Source organism: Zonotrichia albicollis, chromosome 2 (genome assembly GCF_047830755.1).
Source record: "Zonotrichia albicollis isolate bZonAlb1 chromosome 2, bZonAlb1.hap1, whole genome shotgun sequence".
In the NCBI taxonomy this organism is placed as follows: domain Eukaryota; kingdom Metazoa; phylum Chordata; class Aves; order Passeriformes; family Passerellidae; genus Zonotrichia; species Zonotrichia albicollis.
The window spans coordinates 29,640,399-29,667,618 of record NC_133820.1 but is presented as its reverse complement, the minus strand read 5'-3'; the positions used below and the strand labels follow the sequence as shown (position 1 = coordinate 29,667,618).

The following is a 27,220-nucleotide window of genomic DNA, read 5'->3' as shown; positions in this document are numbered from 1 at the left end:
GGGTAAGACCTATTGCACAATACTGATATTCTAAATCATATAAATGGAAGAATGTATGAAATGCTGAATAAGTACCTGATTCATAATATTTTTCATATTTTAAGGAAAGAACTTTTTATCGTAAAAGAGGCTACTGGAGCAATGGTTTGAACTGGGGATCTTCTATCTGGTTTTGATTTTAGTCTGGGGATAATATTTGTTTACTATGTTTCAGGAAAGACATTGTGAATCAAGATAGTTGTGCCATATTCAGCCTCTCCTCATAGGGTCTTGAGGGGCAGCAGTGTGAGGAGTGGCTGAGGGCACTCGGTCTGTGCAGCCTGCAGAGGAGGAGGCTGAGGGAAACCTCATTGTGGCCTTCAGCATCCTCACGAGGGGAAGAGGAGGGACAGGCACTGATCTGCTGTCCCTGGTGAGCAGTGACAGGACCAAGGGAATGGCCTGAAGCTGTGTCAGGGGAGGTTTAGGTTCAATATTAGAAAAAGATTTTTCACCCAAAGGGTGGCTGTGCGCTGGAACCAGCTTCCCTGAGAAGTGGTCACAGCACCAAGCCTGAGAGAGTCAAGAAGCATTGGACAATGCTCTCAAGCACATGGTGCGATTCTCTTGGCCCCTGTGCAGGGCCAGGAGCTAGGCTTGATGATACTGATGGTCTCTTCCAACTCAGTTCAGTCTGTGGTTCTGTGATTCTACTCATGCATTTGTCTAGCTTTTTCTGCTTTAGACCAGTTACACAGCTTTTTCTGAGTCCACTACAGGGATTTTAAAGCGTCAGAAAACTCTGATTTCATGGAAATGCAACTGAGTAGAACACATTTATCTTGTGCCACTGATTATACAATAATTAAATATACTTTTATGACTAGTTTGAATTACTGGAAAACAGCAGCTATTAGATTAATTTTTGAAATAAAGGCTGTGCACTCTAAAGAGAGAGGAAAATGCTACTTACTGGAACAAGGTGTTTTATCCAGATAAAGCATTTCTTCATTAGTGACTACTTTTTCCTATCTTGTTCTTGCAAATTAAAAAATTCAGGAAGATAGTGGGAGAGCAACAGGTGAATATATAAACATTTAGACATCAACAAGGGGTTCTTTGGTTGCGATTTTTTGATTTTTTTGTAGCTGTTTTTTTTTTTTTTTTGTTTTGTGCTTGTTTTTTCCCCAGCAGTACTGTATAATGAAAGATACTTTCTCTCTTGTATTGTTCTGTCTTATATAATCATTCGAAAGCAGAAAAACATAATTCTTTTTTCTTTTCGATTTCAAGTGGTTGGATACAAAATGTCCAGACACTAAGAGGGGATATCTCCCTGATGAAAAGCCAGAAGGAAGTTCCAGAGTGACAGCTCTCAATACTGCCTTTCTTTAATCACTCTCTGTCAGATATTTAATGCACACTTTTTCATTTTCCACTTATCTTTCTTTGAATTAGAACAGGCTAATAATTTGTGTAAGGACACAGAGGGGAATACTTTTAAATGTAAATATGAAAACTGCAGTCTAGTACTAACTGAAGTCCCTGAGAGTCTTTCTATTGACAGCAAATGTATGCTCATGATCCTGTGAGTTGATTTGCAGTTTCTTCTTCAATTATAGCATCAATTGAGCATGGTTTCTGAAATACAATAAAAGGTGAGGCTTGGACAGTGCATTTTTACTTTATTAATATTAATTTTCTATTTTTTATGGTAAAACACAAAGAAGCAATGTCTTTTACTTTCCCCAGTGCTCACTTTGCTTTCAAAGTTAAGAAAAGGCAGGAAATAGCAGTGTAGAGCACCTCTGTTATGAAACTAGCCAAGAATGTGCTTTCTCATTGCTAGAAACAAGGGATGGTGAAGAGGTATCTTAGCTTAGTGTATGTTCAGCTCATGCTCAAGAGCACTGCACGTAATGCCAGGATACAAGGGATCAAGCTAAAACTGAATTACAACATGAAATGTGGGGCTAATGCAGAGCCAACTTGAATTGAACATTTCCGAGCAGGTGTTGATCTTCAGAGGTTAATAAATTATTTCAACTTTTTAACACTTTCATCATCTACCATTATTAAAAATCTAAATGCAATCTAGAAATTATCAGAAAGAAAAGACTCCATTATCTATAAGTACTGCTATGTTTGTTATGCCAAATAGTTTAAGTAACAGGCTGGTTGTCATGCCCTGGGTGCAGGGCAGGGGAGTTGGTCGCCAAGAACTGCAGAAGTGTGTTATCTTCAGGTACAGAAAACATTTACAATGAAGATGATAGTGATTTTCTTTGCTCTGAATTTCATTCCATGTTGTAAATTCAGTCTTTCTGATTGAACCGCTATTTACTAAAGATTATTCTGATTTTTATGGAATTACATGAAGGTGTGCAGCAATAGTGCCTGTTAATATTACCCTCATGACTGCAGAGTGCAATAAAATGTGAATTAACTTGCTCAAAAGCTGCTGTTTTGTTAGTGATGCAGTTTGGGGGTGTAGGGCCATAGTTGTAAAAGATTAGTCTGCGATTACAGCAGTGTAATGCCATTTTCATGCTGAGTCCGTGGGTTTATATCTGAATAATAAACACATGGACTAAGTAATTTACTGACGATTAGCCTGACAACTGCTACAGGAAATGGCTTATGCACTTTAATACTTTAACTCCTTGGCAGCAAGGATCAGGTTTTCCCATATGTTTAAATCCATTGCTTACTTATTTGGCCCCTGAATTGACCAGTAATGAAACGCTTAAAGAACATGAATGGAAAACACTGAATGACATTTAAGGGTGAAATTAGTGGCATCAAGCTTAATAAATAAAAGCAGTTTTCAGGCACATGATAAGAGAATCTGTCTGCAAAAGCTGACCCTTATCTAGACATACAAAAGTTGAAAAACATACCAAAGATAAGCTGTGGGACTGTAGCTATTTGCTCTCCAGTGGTTAACAGCCTCCTCACTCCACTTCAGTTAGCAATAATTACTGGCCCTGAAGTCAGATGTGGTGAATATCCTGTACTGGGCTATTCTTCACAAAGGGCCAAGTTCAAAGGCTCAGAGGGCCAAGTCCAATGGAGACCCAAATCTTGTTCAGGCAGAGCAGTGTGTCGTAAGAAAGGGCACATTCAAGTCTTAGGGCATGGGATGAGCATTCTTTATAGGAGGAGGGTGACTAACGAGGCACTCTTCAGATCTGGCCAGACCACTGCACTCCCTAAATACAGTTGCTTGAGATGTCCTAGGGATATATTGTTAGGGAGGTAAGCTTCTGTTTTATTTTCTGTCTTGAAACACATCTGAAACTTTGCAATGTTTTTAGATAAAGCCATGTACATACACCTCATTGCACAGCAAGATGTTGCACAAGAATACTTACCCACAGGACATGGGGTTTATTTGATTTTGTTTTATTTTTCTTCAACTGCAAAAATGAAGCTAAGGAAGTGGTGCTTTGTCTCACCCTAGGTATGCACGTTTTCAGGCAGAAGGAGCCTTTTAACTGTGTTTCTTTTAAAACTGCTAGGGGAAAATGAAAGGGCTATGGACCTTGCACTTCTTCCCCTCTTACTTTAATTTCAGGTTCTTCCTCAGAACATGAATAGGCTGGCTGAGTTGCATGGCTAGTTAGGTTATGTCTAGGCTACTAGACAAATGGGGCTAGACAGCAAGCTCAAGGCACCCTGATTAGTTACACTGCTTGGTTTCTGCTCATCCCCTGGATCTCTTTCTGAGCTACCCACAGCCAGCTGCTTCCAGGGCAAGCCAGAAAGGCTGTGACCATGCAGCAGGGTAAAGCACAAGCGAACCAATGCTGCCTGGCATCCAAGCTGAGGATCGGTCCAGATATTCTCTTATATATAAATGTTTGGCCATGGTCATCTGTATTGTATTGGTGTGTTGCCTTTATTCAGAACCAATTATTTAATTGAGAGATATCAATAGATTTGGCTCTTGCCATGGAATATTATTCTGCTGCTGCATAAACTGCAAAGGGGATTTCTGAAAAAGAAATGTCAAAGCAGAGCCAAAGACCTTTCATATCAAAGGAGTAGATGCTATTGTTCTGATCATATTCTAATATAAGTGTAATGTTTTTATCACATCCAGTGTCATGTTCACACTTAAATTTTTTATGCAGTTGAAGCCAAGACCCTTGGGTCACTCATTAAGAATCTTGTTGTGTTCTGGCTGTTTTAGAAAGCATGCAGTTTATATTTAGAACATGTACATTAAATTTACTATAAGTATATACATTTATAATCTACAAATCTATTTTACACAGTTACTAGAAAAATGAATTCATAAACCAGAAATATGCAGTTTTATTAGACAGATTCAATACTCTATTTTTTTCCTCTGTAGATTTGCATAGAATCCTAGAATAGTTTGGGTTGGAAGGGACCTTAAAGATCATCTAGTTCCAATCCCCCTGCCACAGGAAGGGACACCTTCACTAGACAAGATCACTCAGATCTCAGGTCAACCTGGCCTTGAGAATAACCAGGCATGGGTACTCTACAAGTTCTCTGGGCAATCTGTTCCAGTGTCTCACCACCCTCACAGAAAATAATTTCTTTCTAATATCTGATCTAAACCTACTCTCTTTCAGTTTAAAGACATTATCTCTTGTCCTGTCACTACAGTCCTTGTAAAATGCCCCCCTCCATCTTTCTTGTAGGCTCACTTTAGGTAGGCTGGAAGGATGCTGTAAGGTCTCCCCAGAGCCTTGTCTTCTTCAGGATGCAAAAACCCAACTCTCTCACTCTGTTCTCATAGGTGTTCATGTTTGTGGCCCTCCTTTGGACCTGTTCCAACTAATCCATGTCTTTCCTGTGCTGAGGATGCCAGAGCTGGATGCAGTATTTCAAGTAGGGTCTCATGAGAGCAGAGCAAAGAAGGACAGCCATCTCCCTCTCCCTCTCCCTCTCCCTCTCCCTCTCCCTCTCCCTCTCCCTCTCCCTCTCCCTCTCCCTCTCCCTCTCCCTCTCCCTCCTCCCTCTCCCTCTCCCTGCTGCCCACACTGCTTTTCATGCAGCCCAGGACATGGTTGGCTCTCTGGGCTGTGAGCACACATTGGTCATGTCCTACTCTTTCTCCTTTCTCCTTTCTCCTTTCTCCTTTCTCCTTTCTCCTTTCTCCTTTCTCCTTTCTCCTTTCTCCTTTCTCCTTTCTCCTCAGGGCTGTTTCCCATCCCTCTCTGTCCAGCCTGTGCTGGTGTTTGGCATTGCCCCACACATAGCACTTTGCACTTGGCCTGGTTAAACATCCTGAGGTTCACACAGGACTACCTCTCAAGCCTCTCAAGGACTCTCAGGATGGCATCCCTTCTCCCCAGCATGCTCACCACCCCACCCAACTGGGTGTGTGTCCCACTGTCCATGTTGCTGACAAAGACATTAAGCAGCACCAGTCCCAGTACTGACACGAGCTGTTGGACTTGGACTTTGAGCTGTTGACTGCAACTCTAGCAGGATTGATGAAAGAGGTTCCTTTTTCGCAGAGTCCCTTATCACCGTGCTTGGGGCTCTCTGATCTTTCCTGGTGCTCCTCAGGCAGCTCCTGGCTGTGCCCCTGGCACCCAGATGAAGCAGCAGCAGTGGGTCACAGTGGGATGTACGAGGGTGAGCGGGTCACCTCTCTTGAGAGCACATGGGTTCTCCCTCCACACCTCATGGAAGAGTCACCCACTGTCCCCTTTCTCAGTGCATAGGATGCAACACAGGGAGCAGATGGAGCTGCCTTACTCAGTTCCAGCAGCAATCCTGATCTGACAAGTCTTTTCTCTTCACTCTCCAAAGCAGTGAAGTGGTTCTGTGATGGCGCCTCAGCCTTCAGGTGAAGTCACATCCTCCTGCAGGTCCTTGCCTGTCCAAACTTCTATTCTTCTTCATTACTGCCCCCTCTCTGTGTGTATTGGGGGGGGGGTTCTTGACTGTGGATACGTGTAAATCTCTGATTAAGTTGTCAAAAAATGTATGTATGAAAATTCAGCTTCCAAATCAGCATTTCACAGTCTTTCACAGAAATGTGTGATTTTAAGTCTGCAGAGAGGAGCCCCCCACATAATGCAGACAGGGAGGTAGAGGGTCTGGCAGAACTCTAAGATGAAGGGTGCACCATGTATGGCATAAATAGTAACCTGTCAATGTCATAAACACCAAGTCTGTGGTTAAAATTCTAAATTTATAGATATAGAAAGGCTCTGATACTGGAAACTGTGCAATATCTAAGCCATACAGTACATGAGAAAGAAATGTACTTTACCAAGCATTCAATTACTTTTGAGGGTTAAATAAGAGCTGCCTAGTGGCTTATTTGAACTGTGCCAGCTACTAGCAATCCTCAAGTATTGCCAGGGAATGAAGATGTTATGATTACCCCTGATGCATCAACTTCATGTTAGCATTTCATGAATCAATAAAAGAAGAAAGCATTTAAAATAGGACTTAGGTGGAATATGAGCCCACAAACAAACCCCAGATCCCCTCTCCAGAAATCTCTGATCCTCCTGCTTTGTAACTCTTGTCAGTGCATTACTGTTTTACTTAAAGTTTCTCAGATTCTCTCAGTTTTTCTCTCAAGTGTGCACAGAAGTACCCCAGTCTGCTTCACAGAGCATCCACCGCTCTCCTGATCCAAATTTAGACTCTCTGATGAGGCACTGCTCCACCTCCATCTCCCTATGTGGACCAGACATCTCAGAGCCTGCCGTATATTCCACAGGAAAAAGATTCCTCTCAGTGTGGATCTGTAACCACTAAACATGCCATGTTGCCACCCCCAAACAAATGGTGTCTTCTGGGTGGCCTGCCATCCTCTACAATACAGGGAAGGCTTTCTGGCCCAGTTTTCCCTCACCTAAAGAGTTCTCCATCTGACCCAAAGGAGTATAAATGATTCTAAGAGGTCTATTTTGAAGCAAAGAATTCAGACTTGAGCAAGCCAGGAAAAAAATTGCAAAGGGAATGTGACTTTTCAACCTTTCAGTGTAGCTGCTTCTTTGAGAAAGGAGAGCCTTTGCTCTTGACCACTTTGATGAGATGGACAGAAGTGCCTGTTGTAGCCAGTACACTTTAGGGGCAACTGATGTGACTGTCACAGAAAATGTTGTAAGGACAGGGTTTGAGAAACAGCACTTCTCTCACATTTCCTGATGATTGCCCCAACCATTAAGATAGAAGTATTTTCAGCAGAAACCACAGATGCATTTTAGGATGAATCCCACTTCCTCTGAATAAAAGTGAGTGAGAGATGTCCCATCCCATTTTCCTAAAAATCCACAGCACATAATCTGAGATGCAAGTCAACATCCTTTCAATCTGAGACAGCCATAGAAGCTCTTAGAAGCGATCCTTTCTCCATGAAATCTCTGAATGGTTTGTTATTGGCCACAAAACTGATGATATTTTAGGAGGAAAAATGGGAATTTTGGGCTGATTTTTCAGTGTAAGGTTGTATATGCTGACCTGGGACAGTGGTCAGAGCAGTGGATCCTGAAGGGAGGTACCTCAAGCCCCTTGAGAACCACAGTTTCAGGAGGGTACACAAAGAGCCCATTGCAGATTTCTTGCTCTCTGCAAGTGGAACCCTGCTGTGCTGAAGCATCATGTTCTGCCCCATGGACCGCCTGGTTCTTCACTATCCTGGGTGTTCTGCACCAAAGCAGCAGCCATGCAAGTCCTGAGGTTTTTTTGGCTGTTATAAACACTGGACTGTCCAGGGAAGCACAGTAGCAGAAAGATGCTCTTCTCCTGAAGATAATAACCTCTACCTGTGTATTTCTGTGTCTCTAAAGCCCAGAGCTGCAGAGAGGACACTGGGCACAGCAGTGACTGGCTGAACTGTGGGCATTCTCCATTAAGGAATGGTAACCAACTCTCAATTGATTCATGCTGCATGAACAAACTCTTTGCTCCTCCACCCCAGGAACACAACTATGGGTTATCTCCCTTGCTTTTGTCCTTGGGGAAATATATCTGAGAAAAGGCTAAATGCTTTCCTTAAACTGACATAATTAGTCAGGGAAAACCTAGGATTAAAATTTACCAGATCAATACCCATTGTGTTAGGCTGCCTGTAATGCCTACACTCCCAATGTGTGCTGGTTTATGTCTGTGTCTCAGGCTATGGAACCATGCTATCAGAATTGCTATTTCTTCTTGCACTGCTTACTATGATAAAGTATTAGTCCTAAGTAATAAATAAAACAACAGAACAGCTTGCTCAGAAGGCTGCTGTAAACTCTCTCACTGCAATTTAAATCAGCTGTTGAAGAGATGCAAATTGCATGCATGGCGCCAAAGCAGGAGCATATGTAAAAATTCCTTTTTTTCCAGTTGTGAATTTGCCTGTTGCCTGTGCACAAACACATGTGCATGTGTTTATGCACAGGCAGCAGGAAAATTCTCCCTCATGTTAAACTATTATGGAGGATGTATTTACTCCATATAAGTTTCAGACTGCAGCAAGTTTCCATTCCAGTGATATCCCATCAGATGGAGCAGTCTGAGGTGTTAAAGCCTTTGGTCAGTCTGATTATAGGAAACATCCAAAAATAATCACTTTGGAGAATTTTTCAGGTCTTTGGCTTTTTACCTCTGCAAATAGTTTTGCACTTTTTGGCTTCATATCCCTGAGAGTTTTGGTTTTTGTCACACTTCAGAGGTGTGTTTTGTGTGAGGCAAAGCACACACACAATATGTTGAAACCAGACTTTAACTCCTTGGTTTTTTAATAAAATATAAATTTGACTTATCAAAGTTAAACATAATTAGGGATAGATTCAATTTATATGAATAGGTTCCTCAGGGTGGACACATTCTCATTTGGATGACTTTGTAGAAGACCTCTGCTCAGCATGACTGTTGGTGGTAGAAGACAGAAGAAGATCATATGCCCTGACCCTGCAACGCAGTCTATGTCAGCAGAGCTCTGAGCCTATGTGAAAGCTGTGTGGTGCTCCTCACAGCAATGCAGTGAACATCCTGCATCAAAGAGCAGATTTGGTATTGATAAAAAAGTAACGCAGTCAGTTTAGGAGATGCTTATTTTTGGGCTGGCAAACAATTCTCATTCCCCTCCCATTCTTCCAGTCATTCTTACAGTCATTTTATATATACAAAGAACAGATGACTGAAAAAAATGCTTGTGAAAGACACTCAAGAAACACCTTAATGATGTTTTGCAGTAAAAAAACAAATTCTTTTTTGTATTTAGGATGTGGGATTCAAGACAGGATGTTCACCAAAGGAAAGGAGATGTGTGAAGGAGAGGGTTTGGAGGCTGAGTTAAACAAGCAACAGATCAGCTTATGGGAGCATTGAAGATGAGAGTCAGTATGGAGGAATTAATTTCAATATCTTTTGACACATTGTGGGAAAATGAGTTGAATTGTAAGGAGGTAAAAATTAAAAAATACTTAAAATAAAAGGAAAATTTTATTTTTCTAGTGCAAGATCTGGTGGATTTTTGCATGTGTGTCTCTGGGCTGTTGCTGATTGACATCTACAGCAGCTCCTGACCATTTCTGTTGTCACTTGTCCCCATCACTGAGCCATCCTATTTGTCTAAATCCCATTGTTCACCGCGTCCCATGTATAATTTGGTGTATAATTCCATATCAGCCATAAATCAATGTCTGCTCTCTAATATTAGTTACCCAAACTGCTTTTATAATTCAAGTCCTGCATATGCCTTCAGACAGTAAAACAAGGAAGATTATGGAGAAAAGCTGATAGAATTGTTAAATAAAATGAATGTCTGAGGCTCAGAGAAACAAGAAAGGAGTTAAAATGGGTTCTGAGTCCTTTCTGTTGCCACAGGGATAGGAATTGTCTAAACCTCTATTTGAGACTATAGCTGTTGACACTTATAGCTGAGCTTCCATTAATTTCTGCAACACAAGATCAGAATCACAGAGAAGGAACAAAGTAAGACACATTTATAGAGAAATGAACAAAGTAACATTTTTAAAAAATAAATATTTTGAAATGTGGGCCAAGAAAGAGTAATCAGTTCATTTTGACTTAAAACAGAAACCTAGGTTAGCAGCAACATTTTAATATTATTATTAATACATTTCCTTTTTTCTTTCTTTCATTAAGTAGTAGATCTTCCCTCCAACCTTCTCTTTTCAGTGAACATATCTATATATTTTGAACATATCTATATCTATCTATCTATCTATCTATCTATCTATCTATCTATCTATCTATCTATCTCTTTTCTGTGAATATATATAACTCATGGTCTTGAGACCATGCAGTCTCAGATGAGTTGGCTACCCTAGCTTCATAAAATATTATTAATAAGATTACCCAGAAGGAGTTTGTCTGACCCTATGCTGGAGTGCAGATTTCATGATTTCATGACTGTAGATATAATACCATCTTTTGTTTAACCACATACAGGAGTGTCCCAGGCCTCTGCACACATTATGCAGTTCACATGCCAATCAGCAGGGAAGAGCTCGGTTTTCATTAATGCAGAGCAACTGAGCAGTTTCTCAGCATCAGGTGTGAGGAGCATCTCTGCTGAGAGCCACTTCAGTGAGCATTGTTTTGTGATAGGAAGAGAAGTAGAGATCCAGATCTTTTCATGTCAGAAGAAAAGCAAACAATTCCTTTTGCCCAAATAGTGTCCATTGCTCTATTGTATTGGAAGAAGGAAAACTTTAAAAAGAGATGCCTTGTGAAGAGGTCCTTGTCATGACTTGGAAATTTGAAAGACTGATGAAAAGCTCAAAGAAAAATAATTTGATGGACATATGAAATGTTAAAGAATGGATTTGAATACTCTCAATGTTGATGTAAATTCTAAATAACTTTTCACTCTAATCTTATAGTTCCATTGGGAAGTTTCTAGATCTAAGATTTCTGAATCACTGTTTTTTAGACTTATTTCCACAGTTTCATTTGCACATGGAACATTTTAGCTCTGGGAATGGCTGCACCCAGTCACAAGTGTTGTTGAAGGTTGGGTAGAAATATCTGAGTGAGCTTTCAAGTGATTTGCTCAGAGATGTGCTGCACCACACTGGGGTGATACAGAGCTCAGCAGGAGCTATAAAGTCTGGGGTTAATGGCCTCCAGTGATTTCCAGCCTGCCATGACCACATTGGTGCCATCCTTCAAACTCCCTATGTGAAAGCCAGCTGCAGCACATTTATACAATCCATTGTGGCTGCTGGGGCTGTATATTCTCTGTAGACCAGCTCAGGTTAGCTGGGTAAATCAGGAGCATGTCAACTGTTTAACAGGTTTTTCTTTTTTGAACTCCCGGTTTGTGAAGCGAAATGAAACAGCGCCCGAAAATTGTTCTTGTTCAGTGTCTATTAGATAACCCGTGTGGATATATCCCACTGTAACCCAGAGCTGACAGTAATGTATGTTTCTGTTATCAGCCTCAGCAGAAAGAGTCAGGGAAGAATGAACACATCATATGGACTATCCTGTAATGCCAAATGCAGAACTGAAGAGGCTTTGTAGAGTGAGACTTGCCTTCCTCTGCCAGAGCTGGGTCTATGGACAAAAGCATTCCCTGAATGTGAAGCATGCCAATCCAACAATTTTCACAACAGCTTTAAGGCACAAAAAAGTGCATCTTAGCAGGGATTCTCCTTCCTTGAAATATTGATAGGATTTTACCAGCATGACTCCAGTTACATTCAGCAATAGTCCCACAACTGAAAACTCACATGCTACTTCAGGAATTGACTATTCACTGTTTGAGCTCAAGCTGTGTGAATGTACATGTATATAGAGATGGCTTTAGCAGCACTTATTCCAGAGAATTTTCTTTCTGTGACTCTTCCTGTGATCACCTGTACCTGACAACCACTGGAGTATTTGTCTTGGGAGGCCTCAGTGCTATTTTGCTGAGGAAGAGCTTTCAATTCTGCAGTATCACATGCCCTTTTTACATCCAGGTCATCTCATAGGGCCACATTCTTGCTTAGATACTTTCTCAAGCAAGTGAAGGGAAACAGCAAAAATCTCAATGTAAGAGTAGAGTTCTCTTTTTGTTTGTTTGTTCATATATATTTGCACATGCACTTCTGGAAACAAGCAGCTGGAACTAGGGAAAATGGTACTTTCTGCTGTCATGCTTTCCTCCTGATTCCATCCAGCATTGCCTCTATAGCTCACCTGCTATGGGTAGGGCATGTTGTGTCTCCCCCCAGTCTGAAAGATACCATTTTTATAAATGGTATTGCTCACATGCATTTCTCAGGCACTTGGTAATTCTTGAACTGAGTGATATCAATGGGAATGAGAGTCCTAAAAAGATTTTAGACACCTAAAGATCTCTCCAGGTTTTTCTCTGATTCTGTAAGTGCTTTTGTGACTCTTAGCTGCATTCTGTTGCTCATAAATATATATTGATTACACAAAATATGATTCCAAGTCTTGAATGCAACAGTAAGCACCCAAAATCATTGCCATATTCCTACCAGGGCAAATGACATTCTCAGCAAGCTAAGTTATTATATTTGACAGATGAACTTTCAGAGGATGTTGGTTTTAGCTTGATGAAGCAGAACAATAATTTTGTCTTTATTTGAGTTTACCAGCAAATTGAATCAGTGCAAAATGGCATACAATTACTGCATTGTTTGAGACCTCTGGCCTTACGGATTTTTGTATTTGGTTTTACTGGTTACTTTTTTTGTTTGTTGTTGCTGGTTTTGTTTGGGTTTATGTTTGTTTGTTTGTTTTTTCTTTGTTTGACTTTTGGTTTTTTGGTAGGTTTTTTTGTTGTTTTTCTGGGTTTTTATTTAATTTTGAGGGGTTTTTTGTTTGTTTATTTAGTAGATATTATTATAATGAATTAATAATGAGTGACATAAATTTAATAATCCACATTGGATTGTGTTGAACACTTCTAAGGAAGAAGGAATTCTGTGTTTACTGGGCATGATTATACTTAGGCAGTCAGGGTGATGAACTTGACAGAAAACCCATAGAAAGACAACCTCATAGAAGAAAGGCATCACTACCCAGCACAAAAATGTCACCTTGATTTGTCAGCCTTAGGGTAACTATGTTGTCCTGGTGCCGTTAATTTTGCCTCCTGTGACTGAGCTGTTAAGACTCTAATGAGAGGATGATGTTTAAATAGACGAAAAGATTGGTTTTGCCCAAAGGCAAAATGATAGGGAAGGAGAAAATCTTACCTAGGTGCTTGCAAAAAAAGCTGTGGTCTGCCTCCTGATTTCTTACCATAACCTTAAGCAAACTCATTAAATTGTGTGAATTTTCTCATCATGGTTTGGACTACACATTATATGGGCCCTTGCAAACAAGTGTGCAGCTGCACTTCTCCTGCGGTAGCTGCCGGATCCCTGTGTCTTAGAGGAACCTTTTCAGTGCATCAAAGCCACATTTGTCCCCCTGGCCCAACCCACGGTCACTGGCCACAGGTCTGGCTGAGCTGCCTTTGATAACCCTTCTCCAGGTGTTCTCCTGTGTGCTACGCTCTGAGCAGGGAAGGCGCTAGGATGATGAACAGCCTGTCCCTGTCTAATGGCCATGGCCAGCTGAGGTGTCCCAGCAGCAGTTTATCCTTGTCTGACTGCAGAGATGTGCCTGCAGGGCCATGGAGAGGCGCCTTGGCAACTCCTGCAGTGGTAACTCAGGCACCCATAGCACTGCAGCTGCAGAGGCAGAGGCTCCAGAGGAGTCAGCTCAGTTTCAGGTCTCATGAGGACTCTGATGGATGTTGGAGGCTGTTCAGTGTGGTTGGGGATAAATGATTTCTAAAACCCCAGCTGTCTCCAGAACTCGCATTTAAAAGCCATCTCCAACAAGTTCCTCTATCCTCCCCTGCTGTCCCAGGATGTGTTACTGGTGCTCGGGTCAGCATGTGGGTCTGTCCTGCCACCATCCACATTTTGATCACCTCCCTTGTTTGAGCTCTGACCTGAAATCCCTGAAATCCTACAGAAAATGGGATTCTCCATCCCTGGTGGGATCACTGCCTCCCCACTTAGCTCAGGTTCTGTTCCTGGATTCCTGCTCTACCTTCAAACTCAGATGGGATTGATTTTAGTCTTTTCAAATAGTCTTGATTGTCCTGCTCTCTGTGGTAAGGGAAGAATGGAGGTTTGGCTCAGCTTTCTCCTCCGTATATGCAAAACAAATAATTTGAGATAGTGAGAAAAAACCTCTGCATTGTCACAGAGTTGAATTGAGAAGGTAGACCAGAAAATATTACTTATAGAAAAAGATACAAGATTTTTCACAGATCTGTAAATATCTTGCCAATATTTCCACTGTCATTCCATAAGGTGGTTCTGCCTCATTATCTTTTATTTTTGCTTCCACATGTCTCTGCTTTGCTCACAGTTTTCTCTGTGTACTGTATTTTAGTTTGCCTTACAAAATCCCTTAATAAATACACTTATCAAAGAAAATTGGCAAGTGCACAGGTATCATTTTAAATCTCTTGTGTGATTATAATATTCCCTTCCCACTAGGGACAATTTAGCTGTATGGTTGGAATTATTGTGAAGAGAAAAGTCTGCCAGGTGTGACTTGGAAACTCTACACCAAAAAAAGACAAGAGTTGGGATGAACTTGAGGATGTAGATATGATTAGCTGCAGTTAGGATCATCTACCGTGAAAGAGTATGAGTAAATCTTCTCAAGAATGTACCGAATGGAGCAAGATTTATGACTGTGGGCTATCAATACTGAAGAATATTTAGCAGAGGCTGGAGTTGGGAGCTGGATAGGGCTTGAATGTATTCCTCCCAGCACTCATCACTCCATATGGGATTGGGATGGATTCACCTCCTCTGGCAGCTGAAAAGGAAAATATTCATTCTCTAGCCAGATGGCAATAAGATCACAGACACCTTGGGTACAGGAGTTGTGAGGCAACATGCCATAGCACATTCAAGGAAATATTCTGTGTATTCTGGTTTCTTGTGGGTAAGGTGAGAAGATGAGTGCCAGGGACTTTCTGTAAGTGTTAAGTGCCCCAAAGTCACAGGAGGAGTGTGCCACATCCTCATGTCAGGGTTTTTCAGGAAGGCAGTGTATCAGAGAGCCCTGCTGACTGGCAGCAGCAGCAGCCCCAGCCCCTCTGGGCAGGCAGAGGAAAGGGATCTGCTGGGAACAGAAGCAATATCTGAGTGGTTTATCAGAATACCAGACATGCACTTTCTGGTTTATTTGAGCATTAGCTGCCTGGTTTGGGCTTGGCTTGGTGGTTTTTTGCCTGAGTCCTTTTGAGAAACATTTTCCTTATGACTCAAAGAACACTTGGATTATCTTGAATGTGCCTGAAAGGCACCTGGACTGCTACCTTGCTGCATTGGAAGTGACAAAAGGAAAACTAGGGGGAGAAATGGATTTAGTTATAAAGTATACTTTGATTAAGTTTTTGTAAGTAATGTCAACTCTTTTTAGATTTAAGGCAGTAAAGTCAAATTAATTATTTCCTTTGCCTTTAAAGATTTTTAGATTGTGCCTGAAACCTTGGCTATGCTTCATGGAAGTTTGCTGCTTTCATTTTAATTGAACTATTAGATTAGAAAAATCTTATAGAACAAAGTGTGTTTTAGTTTACCATTACGCCTTGACCATAGAATGTCTCCACTAAAAAATTTGTTCCCACCCTTCTTACAGGCCTGCTTGAAGTATTGAAAAGTCACAATAGGGTGTCCCTGGGACTTTCTCTTCTCCGGGCTGAACAAATTTTACACGCATTTCCAGTTCCCAGAGCAGGATGTTGTGGGTGACTGTGTCAAAGGCTTTACAGAAGTCCAGATAAATGACATCAGCAGCCTTCCCTTGACCACTGATGTACTCACTCTACCATAGAAGGCCACTGGGTTGGTCAGGCAAGATGTGTCCTTGTTGAAGCCATGCTGGCTGTCCCAAATCACCTCCCAGTCCTCACGTGCCTTAGCACAGCTCCTAGGAGGATCTGTTCTGTGATCTTCACAAGCACAGAGGTCAGGCTAACAGGCCAGTAGTTCCCAGGGTCTTCTTTTCTCCCATTTTAAAAATGGGTGCAATACTTGCCTTTTGCCAGTCACCAAGAGCTTCACCCGATTGCCATGGCTTTTCAAATATCATGGAGAGTAATCTGACAACTACATCAGTCAATTCCCTCAAGACTGGGATACAGTACTCATTAGCATCTTCACTAATTACCTGGATGATGGGACATGGTGCACCCTCAACTAATTTGCAGGATAAGAAGACTGGGAGGAATGGTTGATGCCCTAGAGAGTTTCCTGATACTCAGAGAGACAAGGAAAAGCTGCAGAAATGGGCCAACAGGACCTCACTGTGTTCAGGAAAGGGAATGCAGTCCTGCAGCTTGGAAGGAACAATCTGGGAGGTTCCCAGCTGGAATGCAGATGTGCAGAAAAGGCCATGGGGCTCCTGCAGCAAAGGCAGCCAGTGGACTCTTGGGCTGCACTAGGCACAGCATGGTCAGCAGGTTGAGGGAAGGGATCCTTTGCTCTGCTCAGAACTGGTGAGACACACCTGGAATGCTGAGCCGAGCTCTGGGCTCCCCACTATGAGAGAGACATAGATTTAGTGCTATGGGTCCAGCAAAATGTTATGAAGGTAGTTAAGAGACTGGAGGATCTGCCATAAAAGGAGAGGCTGAGATTGCTGAGGCCACTCAGCCTGGGGAAGAATGGTTCTGGGGAATCTCAACCATGTGCTTGAATAACTGATGAGGTGTAAGTAAAGAAAAGGTAGCCAGATTCTTCTCAGTGGTGCCTAGGTACAGGAAGAGAGGCAGTGGACACAAGCTGAGACCCATGAAATTCCATTTAAGCATAAAAGAAGCATTTTGCTGTGAGGGTGACTGCACACTGGCACAGGTTGCCTAGAGAATCTGTGAAGTGTCCATCTCTGGATATATTCAGAGTCTGATGTGGCACAGTCCTTCTCTAGCTGCTCCTGCTCTGGGGCAATATGGACTATGGGGACTGGGTGATCTCCAGAGGTTCCTTCCAGCTTCAGTGATACAGTGGCTCAGCATGTCTGGATGTAGAGAAACACTTTGTTCAAGGTGCCTAGCTAGTAGAAAAACCACCAATTCAAAGGAACAAAAATGATAATATGGAAGGAAAATAGCAGACTATTTGGCTTGGTTTTGGCTTGGTACTGGAAATGGAAACACATTTGCAAAATAAAAAGGAAGTGTTTTAAAAACAATTCTTGTAAAAAAACTGAGTTTGAACAACACACCTCATTGGAATTTAATAGCCTCAAAACATGTTACTGTTGTGGTTTTTATTCCCAAAACCAACATGATTGTTTCCTTTAAGATGAGTAGCCTAGCACTCAGGAAATTGACAGTGGACTCATTAGTTTATTCCATTTTACAAAAAAGAAAGTAATAATGTTTCCATCTTTTGTAAATACATTTCATTATAAATTGAATTATAAACCAAATGGGGATATTTATATTCTCTGCACTGACATTTTTTCATTTATAAGGAACATGATGTGATTAAAAATAGTAATGGCAAAAGAAAGAAAGTACTTGATACTCAATGCTTGTACCAACTTCTGTGTCACTGAAATTCAGGCCTTTAGCATGAAACCTTTTTGATTCTGTTGAGAAGCCCTGTTTATTTCGTCACACCTAAAAAATCAAGAAGGCTAATAGGCAACTAATTAAATATTAAATCTCCATTCATTCTGCCACACGTCAGTGACTGCTGAATAACAGCAAAGGTGGTGGGAGGGAAGAGAATGCAAATAGCTGTTTAATGAAAGCTATCTGTTCAAGCCAGAACAGATATTGCTAAAATATTTGGTAATGGCAAGGCAGACACTTCCAGATCAGGTGCAGGAAGAGCTGCTTGTGGACTGGAGTCAATGTGAAAATTTCCCTTGCTGGGAATTTCAGTGGCAAACGTTTGCCTACGGAGTGGAGTAAATGTGGAGAGATAAAATTTTAAGTTCTGGATGAAGGGAGAAGGAAGAGAGGAGTGGTTGCAGTGCTAAAGTGTATTCTGCACTGGTACTGTGGGTAAGAAAAAGCCCTCACTCAACTCTCCTGTCAGTCTCTAAATGCAAGGATGTAGCTTTGTGTGTTTATATAACAACTTCCATTGAAACTAGGTTAAATAAATTACTGTTGATAATGCTTCTCTTTTGATCAAAATTCACATGAACAGTTTGGGAAAACTCACTTTCTGCTTGTTTTCAGCCACATCTGTACCAGATTGTACGGAGGCTGAGGGATCTGTACTTTTGTTTCAATGTGTATTGCAACATTTTTATTGCATTCCACAGGTCCTCCAGTAAACGTTACTTGCAATATTTTTATCAACAGTTTTGGATCAGTCACAGAAACCACAATGGTAAGTGCTATGATGCCATTGGCAAGAGAACAACAATACTTAATATATGTCATGAACAAAACCTGTCAATTTTTCTATTTATTGTTCAACTTGCAGGTCCTCCTGTAAATGTTACCTGCAACATATTTATCAACAGCTTTGGTTCAATAGCAGAAACTACAATGGTGAGTGGGACTGATCATTGAAGCCATCTTGTGAAGGAGTGGGATGTGATGTAGAATAGAGATGCTCAGGATGCGGGGACATTTACTAAGTTAGGAAGCTACTAAAACCTACTAAAACCTGAGTAAAAATAGTGTTAAATAAAATAACATAAAATAAATATAAAATAGCTATATATATAAATATTAAACTCACCTACTAAGTCTAAACACACCTACATAAGGACTGCACCAGTCTGTAGTGCCTGTGATGGCAGCAAGCACAGGTGTGTGCAAACCTGCTTCCTCAGGTTTCATTAGCTCTGAAGAGGCAGAGGAAGGGCTGGAGCTCAGCTGTGGGCTTCCCTGCCAAGTGCACCATATTTGGTTGTGCTTTACACCACATGCTGAATCACCTGCTGCTGCAGAAAATGGTCTTGCTTAACTGAGACAGATCTCTGTGAATTGCAGCCACTTCAGTCACAGAAGGAAGTGTTAAACTTGAGTCAAATGACTAGAACACATGGGTATAAGACTTAGCTATTTTGAGGTTAAATTAGTACTAGGATTGGGTTTCCACCTGTCTGAAATTTGTATTTTGACTAATGCAAAGAACAAAGTAAAAAAAAGTCAGATTTTCATTTAAAAAACTGCAAAATATAGAATAAAAAAAATCAAGCTAAGAAAAAAATTAAAATTTTCATCTAATTTTCTTTAAAAACATCTTTTAGTCTAGAATTCTATCAGCCTTTTTTTTTCAATATTTGCTAAGAAAAAAAAAGGCAAAACTTTTCTGATTCCATTTTAAAAGATGCTGAGTTTCTTTAATCTTTTTCAAAAGTGAATATAAAAGATTTGGTTTTTATTCAAGCCTACATACTCCTGACTATGTGGGTTAATCCACGGAGATATTTTTGCCAAATTTATCATAATAATGTCATAAACCCATAATAATTATTAGGTGCTCATATCTATGGTACTTTTGACGAAATTGCAGTGTAGTTTCACAGCTCTGTTTTCCAGAGATTCCTACACAGCATCCAGGTTTTTCTGGAATTGGTGAAGCCAGAGGCAATAAAGGTGCTGGGCTTCTTGCAGGACTGAGAACTTGGTAATTAATAATGAACTTGCTGCCCACTTGAAGTAAACCAAAAGAGCAGTTTTTTTGTAAGATGGAATAGATACTGTCTTGCAGGCCTTGTATTATGAAGGAAGAGAAGGTCTTTAGCCTTACTTATGTATTTTGTTTAATATTAATTTAGATTCAATTGTAACACATGCCATCATTTTAGTAAGTGATGATTAAAGAATGTGGGAACACAAATCTGCTGCTCCTAAACAATTTTATTTAAAAACCCACCCTGTTATTTAATGTTTTCTAGAGATAAAAGGCAAGTTATTGCTAGGCTGTGTTGCTTTCTTTAACAGAGTGGGAAAGACTTTGCTATAAATGACAAGCTGTATCATACAGAGGTATAAAACAGATAAGTTAATGCTTTAGACTGTGTATCTGTAATATTTTAAAAAACACCTTAAAAGAAAACTAAAATAAATTTAAAAATGATAGGGAAATAAACATATCAGGGTGTAACATAATAATCAACAGACTTATTTTTCATTATTTTTGGAAAACATTAATGGTTTTCCTGTGTTTTAAGGATTCTGAGAAGATAGCTGTGAGGGTAGCATTTTTACCCAGCCATGTCTGTTGATCCTAGTGTGTAGAGACACCAGCATAGCATTAAGTAACAAAACCCCTGCACGTCACTAGCTTTACAAGATGGCATTCAATGAAAATATTTGCACGACCCAATGCTGATTGCATTAATTAGACTCCTTCATTGCTTTGATTAAATCCCCTCATTGCATTTTACCTTCTATCAAATATGTTAATGTGTACCTTTCCAATGTTCATTAACACATTTTGCTGAAAACAGCCAAACATTCAAGTAGATGAAAACAAAGACTATTGGCTTTCTTATTTTGCTTTGTTCATTATATCTGCTGAAAGTGTGGAAAGATTCTCTAAGATGCTGTTCACTTATTTGATATTGATTTTCTTAATGTTGTCTCTTCTTTAATGACTATTGTGACTAGTTTTAGGAGTCTGCTCTGAGAGGCAGACATCAATTGCTGTTCCAACTACTTTGCCTTTCTGAAATAGATATAATTGTGTGGTAAAATTGTTGGCATCCCTTGTGATAAATAACAAGTTTGTTTGACTCCTAGGAATCATTTTTCCCCATAAAATGCTCTTGATGGTTTTGACATAAAACTAAATGATTCATTTAAAAGCCTGGATTGCAAATTCAATAGAGACACTCCTGTCTCAGAGGAGCAGAATGCTTAGTGAAACCACATGCATACACTGAAGGGACATTATCAGACTATAACCTGGACCATCTGCAGCAGTTCTTTGGGAACTTGGAAGATGAAAACTTGCTCAGGGAAGCTTTCAGGAGGAGAAATTAACATGGCAAATGGGATTACAGTTCCAGACCTATTAATTTCAGTAATATTGTTAGGAGTAGTTTCTGTCCTCTGATTAAGACACACAGTACAGGATAAAATTCCTCCATATGTGAAAGGCAACTCCAATGTCCAGCACATTCTTCTAAAAATGAAAACCTTACACTAAGAAATAAACCTGGGATTTTATGCTGATTCAGATGGATGAATTGCATAGACTCTTTGCAAGTTTTATTCCCAAAGATCTAGAGAAACAAAATGCAGATGTAACTGTCTTTCTGCTCTATAATGCACATATGGGACAGTATCCCAATAGATTATTTTTCCTGCAAAAGAAATGTTTTTCTTCCTTATTGAATGATATATATTATACCAAAATGAAAAGGGTAAAAAAAGGCCAGAGTCAAGATTATATAGTTGAAATTTTTCTTTGATTTGCCTTTAATTTAAGCCCTAACTTGCAAAGCAGGAGGAAAAGTTTTTTCTGAATAACCTCACTGAATAAAAGCAGTTATGAGAGTAAACTCTGTATCTATTTTTGGAAGTATTTACACATGCAGTATTCAGCAGAAAATTCACTGTACAGCATGACTGCAGTTGAGTATCACAGATGAGTAATCTACATCAGCCTGGGCAGCATCCCAAAGAATTCAGATGTTCAGTGTTCCTAATGACCAGGATTTTTTAACTATCAGCTGTAGGAGAAGTTAAGAGTGGTTTGTACATTGACAAGCTAATTGTTAATTACAGAAATGAATAACTGTGAGGATATTCTTATTGTTGCTGTGCCCTATAATCAATGACACTGTGAAGCAGGTTCTCTTTTAGGGTAAATGATCCAAACTCCAGTTGTGTTTTGAGTACATATGTGAGCAGAAAAAATTGCCATTTCTTAATTTTAAAAGCATTGCTGTGGCTGGCTGTATGATACTATCTCCCATTTAGGGGGAAAAACCCCTGTAATTACAAATAAGCTAATTAGATCCTGATAAATTCACGTGTATACTTTTAACTAAATAAAAGGCTCCCACTGAAGCCATTGGGGACACGCTACATGCTTATACCCATAGGTAGCCAAGTGCTTTTCTGTTGCATGGACTTGGAATAGGTCATCAAACCACTGCTTTCCAGTGAAATCTTTAGGATTTAGAGAAAGAGTAGTCTTTTTTGCAAACCCCTTCTATTCATGGAAGGCCAGCAAAGTCTGCTGTTTGTTTCAGACTCCCAGCTTAACTCCTGGGCAATCGCTGCTGTTGGAGGGGAAGCTGAGAGGAAAGCTCAGACCTAAGACAAAGGCTGGTTTCAGAGACAGAAAGTAGCACTGGGCAGGGCAGGGTCTCCCCTGCACTCCTCCTGCCACAGCAGTGCCTGGGATCCTGGGCTTTGCTCTGTGAATCTGGATTTAGATTTGCTGAAAAATTATATTTATCTACGTTCCTATTAACAGGCTAAGTATATCTGTGGATCAAGTCCCTAAATCTTCGGATAGAGCTACTAAATCTAATCAGATTAATATTCTTCCAGTGTGTTTGTATTGCTGCAAGCTTATGGCTTGAGAACAGAGGAAAACTGTTTATCTGAGTTGCCTTGAGCTATTACTGACACTGGCAGTGCATCTGAGGTTGAATCTTCAGGTCCACACTCCTTGTTCAGTGGTGGTGCTGTCAGAAGGAATTTGCAGAGTAGGTGTACTTGTGGTTGTGTAGGAGTGCTTTACTACAGCACAACCACTCCTACCCTCAGGACCTCACCAAATACAAACTGTAGTGTGCCTCCACTCCGTGTTGTTCTACTGTTCTCAAGAGAACTTTCCTTCAAAACATAGTTACAGTGGTAGCTCAGGAAAAGTAAATTCAAAATTCTGCACATGATTAGGTCTGACTGTGTAAACACACATCCCTCTCTACTGCTCATACAGCAAGCATAGGAGGAAAAGATAATGCTGTTCTTGTGATGTGCATGTTATATTAACATTTTTATTTCTCATTCAAGTATCTACACATATATATGCAAAGCCTATCAAATGTAAACAAAGGTTTCAGTTCTGTTTTGCTTCTAACAATAAAGCTTGCAGAGAAAAAGCATTTCTAAGTGTATTGTTGTGATGACTGATAAATTTATGAAGGGACATGTTGAAAAATATAGGGTAATCTTATTGTCACTATTTATGATTTTGGTATAATATATATTATCCTATGCAATCTCTTCTATGAATAAATATATTCCAGACTGTTTTTTATTATCTAAATCACCAAGCACTGAAGTTCATTAAAGCAATTTTTTAGATATTTTTATATTATTTACTGATCTGACTGATTTATAATTTCTATGTTATGGGGAAAAAATCCCTCTCTTTTCCAAAGACTTCATTATATATCATATCACAGTGAAGAATTAAAGCCAGTCTTACAACTAGTTGTAGCAATTTTATTCTATCAGCAGTTGCTTCTGCCTTCTTTTCTGCAGAATTCAAATCAGTGCATTCCTGGATTTATAGCTAAAGCTGTCCCATATAAACTCTGAGACTTATATATATTTAAAGATAAATGTAAGCTTAAAGACACATTATAAACATAAGAAACTCTCAGTTTCTAAGACCAAGAAATAGAGGATAGCTTGATTATGGATGGTGTTTCCTCACAAGATGTGATGACATTTTATAAGCTCGGAACTGCAAGTAGCTATTTGATATTTAAATGTCTGAAACAAGAACATCATAAAAAGTACAATGACTTGTCAAAAACAGATACAGGCTTTTGTAAGTATCTTTAAAAAATGCTGTTCTTGAGACCTCTCTCAGGTCTGTCCTGATTTGATTAGTCAACATTCCTGTTTGGAATCACATCTACCCAAGATGAAAATGAAAACAAAAAAAAAAGAAAAGTTATTCACCTACTGAGATTGTAATGCATCTTCCCATTGGGTTCAAAATCTGCATCAGTTTGGATGTCAGAAATATTCTGTCAGGGCAGCAACACACCTTGCTACCACCCCATGGAGCAAAGGGGGTGAAAACTGGATGGAGGGGCTCATTCAGAGTCTGAATATTGGGCAAGCTGCTTTCCGCAGCTCTGATCACAGGGAGAATATTTATCTACGTTTCAAGGGTGATAACTCCTTTTCCATGCAGTTCAGGTACCTGACTAAAGCCCAGCCAGCTCATACATTTTCCAAGTCAAAAGCACAGTGTTGCCATTTTAAGGTGCAACTGAAAATCCTAAACGTTAATGCTTTGTAGTATCAGCAGAATTATTTGATAAAGCATTCCTTCAGATAATAAAAAAATATAATCAATACAAATATTATTAAACATTTTTCTTTTAGAGGAAGAGCAGATAGTATTTCTAAGAGTGTGTTCACAAATTAAAAATTACAATTTCAGAGAGATGAAGATCTTATTTGCTGACTTTGGAAACCTGGGATTAGGAGTGCAAACATTTGTTTCTTTCAACTCTCTTCAGAGAGTTTAGAACTTGAAATATCTTTTTGTACTCCCCTTTAGTAACCAGTTCTTGGCAAAATGTTAATGTTGTTCTAAATGAACTCTAAGTAATTGCTGCCTTTCCCAGTTGTGACTAGCAGACCACCAAGCAGAAGAATACAATCAAGCCAATTTTAACAGGATCCAGACAGGGAGGTGTAAATGAAGGAACATACACAGAATCATGCAGTAAATAGGAAAAAGAAACTAGTGGTAAATAAGAAGTGGTGATTTAATTTCTTCTATAAAATTTTGGCTTCACAGGAATTAAAAACTGTTCATGAGTACCTTAGACATAAATTACTTACATATTAGAATAAATTTATTTAAATTGGTAATTTTGTAGCCTCTTTGATGACACTGTATATATTTAGCTGTAATGCTTTTTGAATTTACAAATATCTCTTAGGTAATCCACAACATTTGAAATAGGATTACATTTAATTGAGGAGACTGCAATTAATATTTTTCTCATCACTGAAGGAATTTTGATTTGGAAAATGTCTCAGTTGTGTTTGTCTGGTTCAATGCAGCACTTTGACAACTTTATTTTCAAATGACAACTCTGACATTCAAAGGATAACACAAATGTTTGCTGTAATGCTGGTACTGCATTACAGTATCTAACAACATAGAGCAAGCTAAAGTGGGCTTCCAGTTTTGGTGGCTTAGTAACCTGTTTACATGGCATTTCTGTAGGACTACAGAGTGAACATTTTTTTGAGGCAGCAGTGGAATGATTCACGCCTGGCTTACAGCGAATATCCCGATGATTCCCTGGATTTGGATCCCTCTATGTTGGATTCTATTTGGAAGCCAGATTTATTCTTTGCCAATGAGAAGGGAGCAAATTTCCATGATGTCACAACAGACAACAAGTTGCTGAGGATTTCTAAAACTGGAAAGGTGTTGTACAGTATCAGGTAAACCAGTTAATTTTAATTTTTTCTCTTCATCCCTTTCTTTCCCTCTCTGTTTTCTGGATGCAATGTAGATGTTTAATTTTTTGTTGTTCCATGTGTACAGCTAAAATGAGATTTACTAATACCAGGGTGGAAGGAAAATTTGCCTATGTTTCTTTGCTAACATTTTACTTTTTGCAAAGTAGTCTCTAAGTGGCACAGTGGTACTTCTTGGTCTTGTTGAAAACTTGAGGCTGTCTAGAACTTTAATGGCATGCCTCAGTAATTCCCATTAGCATTAGCTCAAGTCACTCCTCTTGCAAAGAGGAAATCATCTCTTCAGTAGTCTGTGGGTTGCAATTTAAAAGTAAAGGGGACTATTAATTTAAATGACTACTCAACACTTGAAGCAAAAACATGCTTGAAATGCAATAAATTTGACATGCAAGTCACTGGTTAATTGGATGTATCTAGTCACATAAAAAAACCAACCTGGAACTATGGAAAGCATTTGGTTTTGGTACTAGGAGCACTGAAGTGTGTGTCATGTGACTAGCTTTGGCTGAATTAATAAACACTGACAAAATGTGATTTGATATGACCTGATGAAACAGGACATAAGCAGAAAAACAAAATTGCATTCCACAGGCATAAATAGCAGCAAACAACCTGCAGTATTCATTTGACATTCAGCTTACTGTGAGACATTAATTGCTTAACAGAGGTAGCCAAAGATGCAAAATACTCTATTATTGCCCTTAGGATTGTTTAAAAGGAAGCAATTACTGGAGATTTTTTCTTCCTGGGGATGCTTCTTGATTTTTTCCTTTCTTGCATTATAGAAAGTAAACATGATAGTATTTGTTTAACAGATTGTCTAGTGAATTTGCTCATCTGTAAAGCAGATTAGTTTAGAAGGCAGTTATTTCTATTGTGGTTTTGACTGTGTTTTCATTAAGGAATTACTATTGATCCAGGCTTGGGATAGCTGTGCTCTTTAGGATGTTAAATAAATAAATATTAGCATGGAACTTCATCCACTTACATAATTCCTGTGGAAATTCCTTCATAAGAGCCCAGTAACACTTGGACAGATGAAGCAGGGTTTCAAATTGCTCTACCTGAAGAGTTTGAGAAAAATAATAGGATACAAGGATGGTACCAGCACTAGCAGAGTGATAAATACGCTGTCACTTACAAATATTTCCTGTTTCACCCTGAGAAGGAAATGAATGCATCTGTTTGTTTGAATGACATCAGACACCATCTTATTGGAGGAAACAGTGCAGTTGGGTGCTGCTCTGCATGCAGATGGATAGTTTTCCTGACATTTGCTCATGCAGCAAAAGTGATATTTTGAGCTGCCATATCACATTTGTAAAATTCCTACACCTAAATGCAAATTAATTTGAAGCAGAGTAAGCAGAACTCCAAGGGAGCACCAAGCGAAGCTCATCGCTTCTCACTCGTATCACACAACGGTAACAGAGTAACCCAGCACATCCAACGTGGCAAAGAATTTTTTAACACTTTCTGGAGTATGCAAACTTGAAATCAGGAGCAGTTAGAAATACTTGCCTTTACTCTCTAAATACTGCGCTAGAGACTTGTAGTCCATGTCAGCTGCTTGCAGAAACAAACAAGAATATTTTAGTGATTGGTTTCAGTACATTGGGAATGTTCACTACTGCACCAACAGCACTTTGCCTGTCATTGTGATATTTAACATTTCGCATTTAGTGTGCTTTGAATGTTTAAAGCACTTCACAAATGCCTCTGGGATGTAGCAGGTAGGCTGTTTTGTCATATTTTCAAATTTAACAAAACCAAGATCAAATTAATCTCACATAAATACAAACTGTTCTTTGCATAAAGTGAGTTTAGAAGTGCTCCTAGTAATCAATGGGC

At 39.6% G+C, this 27,220-nt stretch overlaps 1 protein-coding gene across 8 annotated transcripts in view; it reads left to right on the top strand.

The window, feature by feature from the left end:
• The window catches only part of GLRA2 (glycine receptor alpha 2), a 120,573-nt gene that overhangs the window by 5,560 nt on the left and 87,793 nt on the right, over positions 1–27,220 (top strand). For 4 of the 8 annotated variants that reach the window (XM_014270418.3, XM_014270419.3, XM_005491783.4 and 1 more), the window contains exons 3-4: positions 18,253–18,320; positions 25,110–25,333. In XM_014270418.3, coding sequence (XP_014125893.2) covers positions 18,253–18,320; positions 25,110–25,333 — 292 coding nt within the window. Of the gene's footprint in view, positions 1–18,252; positions 18,321–18,416; positions 18,485–25,109; positions 25,334–27,220 lie in introns of all 8 variants that reach the window. The other 4 variants (XM_026796293.2, XM_014270417.3, XM_005491785.4 and 1 more) reach the window with 2 other exon arrangements.